Raw genomic sequence first — 6,269 nt, 5'->3', positions numbered from 1 at the left:
CAAAATCATAATTTTAAAAATACTTTTACGATATATAAAGTAAATATATCGATAAGCTTATCTAGATTTACAGAAGTGTTTTTAAAAAACACTTTTAGTATCACCTAAACACCCCCGGATTTGGGAGCCCTTCAGAGAGAAAATATAACTTTAAGTGGGACACATAACGATTACATTCTCATTATTTCGGTATTTTTTTTTTATTTCATTCATACGGGACCAAAAATGTCTATGTACAGAATATTAGAAAGAAATCTTCAAAACAAAAAAATAGAAAGAGAGTGATTTTGGTTGACTCATGAGGGACTTGTTGAGGGAACCTTGAAATAAACATGAAGAATATAGTGAAAATAATCTATTTCCAACTCTACTTTGATAAATAAGCCCATAGGGGAAATTGGGTAGGCTGATCAGTGGATCCCTTCTTCGGCATAATGATTCATGTCAGTTATTTCCAAATGAACGTTGATTTATTAACCCAATTGATGCAGTTATAAATCAATCCCATGGTGCTTTTAGTTTTCTCGGTATATGAATACTTTGGTCTATGTTCGAGAGTTACAACATAAAAAGAGAGCCCCCCCTTCTCTTAAATGACAATTTTATAGACAGATCATTTATTAATACATTTGCATTCCATTGAAATACCACTTACAATAACTTAATTTATTCAATATAGTGTTTTTGCAAGATAATAAATAATATATAATAAAAAATACAGCATGCATATATCACTATTAAAATACTGGAATTTTCATTTTACCAAAACAAACACTTGTAACTCTAAAATGATTTTAAGAAACATTTATTCAGCCGATACAATGCAAATCCTACATAAATCAGCTAACAAGTTAAAATGCAGCAATAATAAGTAGTTAATATTCAGCAATAATAAACTAAGTAACACAACATCCCAGAAGCATCCACTCGTTAGATTCGCTCAAATAAAATTGTACTTGATCTCAACCTATCTTGCTATTATGTGCACCTCAGGGAATCCTTGTTACAAGTGCAGGCCGGAGGGGTGATTAAAATTGCATGAGAAATATCTAAGATCCATGAAAATGCTCACCCACTAAAGATGTATATAGATGGTCACTATGATTCGCATTCATCCAGATTCCCTAGGCAATCTTGCTTACCTCTTACCTCGAGATCCAGGCCCAGTTCTTGGTCCAGGAAACCGAGAAAACTGAAGGCGTAAGTGACTAGACTCAGGGTTGAGTTCGTCAACTTTATAACCTGTGCCACACAACAAAAAAGTCAGAAAATTCACCATCAGTAAGCTTTCATGGGAAGAAAATCATTAACCGCTGAGTTTTAACATAAAAATCTCCATCAATAAAACGGTAAGTCCTCATGTATACCTTGTAAGGCACTCAAAGCAGTTGCTGCGCAAGCTGGATTTGCAAAGTCCACAAAACAAAGGATAAGAGGTTCTCCGCTACGCTGCAATGCACAAGCATTTTAACATGAAGAAGATTTCATAACTGCCAACGAATTAGTATAACAGTTACGAGCAACGGCTAAAGAGGACAAGCAGAGTCCACTTACAGTTTTAGACTCTTTTGTAACAAGCCTTACTTCTCTGTATCCAACAAAAGGGCGGAAGATATCTAAGCTTATATTAAGGGAAGTGAAAAACTGAGTTGAAACAAACCAGATCAAGGATAAAAAGATGAAAACAAAATAGTACTATCCCACAGCAGTGTCTCTGAACAAAAAGGGATACGAGCCACTTCTCTTCTAGTGCTGTCAGGAGGGAGGCCCTCAACGTATAAAGTACTTGAAGCATCTGGTGGTAAAGGTACTGTCTCAGGTCCAGGCCTTGGAACAGTATCCACTGGTAGCTGACCACTAAAATTAACATTTCGTCCATTTGGTGCGAGATCATGGCCACCACTCCCAGGGCGTCTCATGACAGAAGGATCAGCTAGTGAATGACCTGGCATTGTACTGACAACAGGCCTTGCCATACCAACACTGCCCATTGTACTAGCTTCTCCAGAATTATATGAAGGCATTTGCTTCAAAACCAAAAAGGATAAATCTTTTTAGCAAACTAGAAGTAAAATCATGAGGGAGTACATACTATGCCAGCAGAAGAGCTCAAAACGTTACCACACTCTGAAGGTAGCGATCATAAGCAGACAAGATTGTTTTTGTGTCTTTTATAGCAAGAGATCCAGTTCGATCATCCTCTCGAGCAACATAACCCTGCATCTCACTACCTGAAGCCATGCCAGAAGTTGACATCTCTGCAAGGGGAAGGGTACGTCCTTAGTCTTCTAACTCATTTCTTTGCAAGCGTACCAGTGAACTAAGACCACAACACATAAATTCACACATAATCCTAAAACATTGCAATATCATTTATCCACTCCTATGAACCTAAACAACATTCCTAGGCTTTGTTGTTGTTGTTGTATTATGAAGCTAAACAACTAACCCGAAGACTTGATCAAACAAATATGCCAGGTAGTGGGAACAAGCAAAACTAAGATGCATTTTGCTAAGATTTCGAGCTCACCACTAAAACTAAAAATAAAAATATCTTGTTGACAGCTACCAATTTGCCATTTCGATTCCCCCCCCCCCCCCCCAAAAAAAAGAACAAAAAAGAAAAGAAAAGACAAAAGACAAAAGCCAACGCTGCTAACATTTGCAGAAGTATACAAAGATCCAAAATAATGAAAAATAAAACAAATCTTGTTTTAGCCAATAAAAATAATCAGAAACTTAGAACGACATAAAAAGCAGAAAAACCGACATAGTAAGGCAAAAACCAAATATCTAAATTTCAAACATAAACATATTATTGTAAACTCTTGAACAATCCAAACGTCCAATTCACCAAATTGATCAAATGCAGCAGAGATTATGAAGAAGAAAGTGGCCACCAGAAAATAGACTGAAATCTAAATAAACAATTAAATATGCAAGAGAACTGAAAACCTGCGATAATAAAAATGAGAAAAGGTAAGAAAAAAAATGATAAACACAAATCCACGTATAGCAGCGGTAAAAATGGAAATCAAACTAGTTACAAAATGGAGATCATTTTATGGGGAAAATACACTTTGCGTCCTTTAAGTATGTGGAATTAAAACTTCAGAAAATTGAAGTTCAAACTGTACCAAATGCTATTGCAAACTTTCGTAAAATGTGGAAGCAGTAATGACCTGTGAAATTGAACACATTTTCTCTTGTAATAGGAATGCAAAAAATCAGTAAAAATGCTACCTAGAGGCTTACCCCAAACCCAAAACAAAATATATAGCCAGATAATTTTTTTAACGTACCAAAGACCTGGCCCTAAATTCTCAGTCATGGGATCAAGTCCTTCGAGAATTCAATTCCCAATAAAAAACTTCAATCAACACATAAATTAGTAAAATAAGACTAGAATTGAACAAAAGAAAAGGGGCACTGAACTTGAATAGAAATCACAAATCAAGATCAATGGTTCATTGACAAAGCAGGTATTGTCTGCATATACCTGCACTTCTTCAGAAGTTTAGAGAGATATGTAAAAGGGGGAATTACAATCGAGTCTCACAGAAGAGAAATAATTACCAAAAAGTCCCAACAACAACCTCAACAACCTAAATGACAAGTTCTATAGTGAGAATGACAACCTCTGGGACTTGTTTTTCAATTATTTTCCTTACTTGGGACCTCATTGTAATTCTCCCTATTTAAAACAACTCTGAACTTTGTGCGCTCTCATAATTCAGGTAGACTCCAGGACAAAGGACAACAACACAGCATTGACACAGACACCCTAACCAAATAAGATCTTAAGACCCCGTACGTAGTTCAAAGCAGGATCGCCTAATTTGCCCTTCTTTCCCATGAGTCCCATGCCATTCCACAACACAAAAAAATTGAGACAAACCCAACCTCTTATAGGTCCAATCATCAAAAGAACAAGCCAGGGCGCACCACGTGGGTCAAAGACACAAATGAATAGAGCATTTCACATGCAGCAGACCAAAAAAAAAAGGGCAGTGCTGTCTGGCGCTACCACAGACCATTGAGTAAGAACTACGCTTAAACCACAACCAACAGTCAGAAAAACCAAGGGAGCATGGCACACGATAATCACTGCTCTAAAAAGGCATCAAAACTATTCCCTGAGGCACACCACACAGGCCAAAACCCATATTCCTAGTTTGTCCAACCATATCTGATAATACCTAAACAAACTCAAACCCCGCATTCTTCATACTTTCTTCTAATTTCAAGCCAACCGTTGAAAGACATGTAAAACTTAGATAAGAATAGAAATATGGCGAATAGGGAGGCTTGCGCACAGGCAAAAGTCTCACACTCATTGTCGCAGCCCTTCTCCCCTTTATCTATAATAACATCAACATATAGATTAACTACAATATAAACTCCAAAAAGATAATGATAAAGGATAACTAACACTTCTAACTAATAGTAACCTCTTTCAGACAAGACAATATTAAACTTAGTAGAGAATCTGCAGCCATTGGGAGTTCTGCTTAAATAGGCATTTCAACAAGACAAAATATTTTCTATACAGTAACAATCAGGAAAAGATCCCATATTCTGTCACCTTATAATCAACCAGTAAAACCCATAGATATAATAGCAAAATCAACTCGGTCCTCTAACCATAATAATCTCTAAAAAATATATCACAAGCCTATAAAACCCACTGTAAGTCTCAGCGAGAAGATCTCACATGCCAACAAAAGCACCTACTTTCTTTGTGCGTGAGACCAGTCAAGTTTATAATTTCACAACTGTTGCTGCATATTTAAATTAAACTCACAGTACACACCCAACTGCGATACTCTAATATAAAACCCCAGTTTTAAGAGACCAAGTAATTCGTGGTATCAGTTAAAACAAAGCTATTTGAGAAAATAGTGAAAAAAGCTTCTTCGTCTTTTTTTCACAAGCGAAACAACACATCACCGTATCAGCGCCGATAGAGATTGCACATAACCATAAATTGTTACCAAAATTGCCAACTTTGGCCTTAAGCATCCCCGATCAACCCATAGTAATCCTCAGTGAACACAAAAACCATATGCAAACCTTATTTATTGACACATAACCTACTAATTTAAACAGAACCCAAGGCGGGGTACCTTCCAAATGTAAATTAAAAGCAATTAGCATCTGACAAATCGGGAACCCACATCAACAACCCAAAGCGAGCATTAATACATGAGAAAAGCATACCAAATATAAGCAAAGATTTAAGGGTAGAATCAGTAAAGCAAGTGGGGAAAGAGCGCGAACCATATTCAGTACGAGGTCGTTTAAGCACGGCAGAGGACGGGAGCATCGCCGGCTGCATCGCCTGCTGCATCGCCTGCTGCCGATTCCAGTAGCCGTCCGTCATCGTGAAAGATTAGCGAAATCAGGAATCCCAAATTGGGGAAAGAAGACTGAATTGGACTTCGATTTGAAAGATTGCCAAAACCCTAAACTTTCTTCCTTTTCTGGGTTAGTCACCCTCACCCCCCTCGCGCTTCCTCGTTTCGTTCCTTAGTTTCGTAATCACCCTTTTATTTTTTTTCTTTTGGCCAAATTCTGAATTAACTGGCACTATCCTAATATCCTCTTTTTATACAGTACTATCCTAATGTCCTTCTGCTGAATATAAATCTAAAAATCATGTAATTAAATATAATTAGATTTTTTTTACCAAAATAATTATATAGACTATATATAAAATAAATTTGAATTTATATAGTTTTATTTCAAGCTGATCTCATTAAATCAATATTTATCAAAATATTAGTGTTACATGATTTTTTTTTTGTTTGCCTTCAACATGATTTACTAAATTTAATGACTCTTAAATTTAGTATAGGAAGGAATAATATTTTTGTTGCGTTATTTTTTTGGTACATATTTTTTTTGTTGCATATTAATTCCTTTACAAAAGGACAATGGGAGGAAATACTTGGACTTCACCCAATTGTATATTGGGCTCCGGCCCATTGTCATGGCCCATAAAGGGTGAACGTGTACCCAATTTCATTTTTTGAACCCAAGTGAGTTTGATATTGGAAGAGCTTGAACCCATTGAAGCATGAAGCCAATTGACGCATGATGGCCTCATTTTTATGCATTGAATTCCACTAAAATAAAAAAGAAAAAGAAAAGAGCATAAATCAACAAAGACCAGTAAATAGTCAATCTTTCGCCAAAAAGCACAAGAATCTGCTCTGGATTGATAGGCGTTGCTAAAACTTGACTCATTTTTTCTCGTTTTACTTTGA

At 36.3% G+C, this 6,269-nt stretch overlaps 1 protein-coding gene across 1 annotated transcript; it reads right to left on the bottom strand.

Annotated features, from left to right (window-relative positions):
• Positions 1-762: 762 nt before the first annotated feature.
• LOC114721970 (RNA-binding protein 2) lies at positions 763-5,522 on the bottom strand. The gene is made up of 6 exons (XM_028907863.1): positions 5,281-5,522; positions 2,122-2,258; positions 1,733-2,027; positions 1,555-1,616; positions 1,368-1,449; positions 763-1,242 (listed from the first exon to the last, which is right to left on the bottom strand). Exons 1-6 carry the CDS (start codon positions 5,381-5,383, stop codon positions 1,139-1,141), a joined length of 783 nt encoding a protein of 260 aa, XP_028763696.1. The 5' UTR covers positions 5,384-5,522; the 3' UTR covers positions 763-1,138.
• Between the last annotated feature and the right edge of the window lie 747 nt (positions 5,523-6,269).

The sequence above is a fragment of the Neltuma alba genome, unplaced genomic scaffold (assembly GCF_004799145.2).
Source record: "Neltuma alba isolate B1F8T4 unplaced genomic scaffold, ASM479914v2 tig00012081_pilon, whole genome shotgun sequence".
NCBI lineage: Eukaryota > Viridiplantae > Streptophyta > Magnoliopsida > Fabales > Fabaceae > Neltuma > Neltuma alba.
This window is presented reverse-complemented; position numbering and strand designations above follow the sequence as displayed.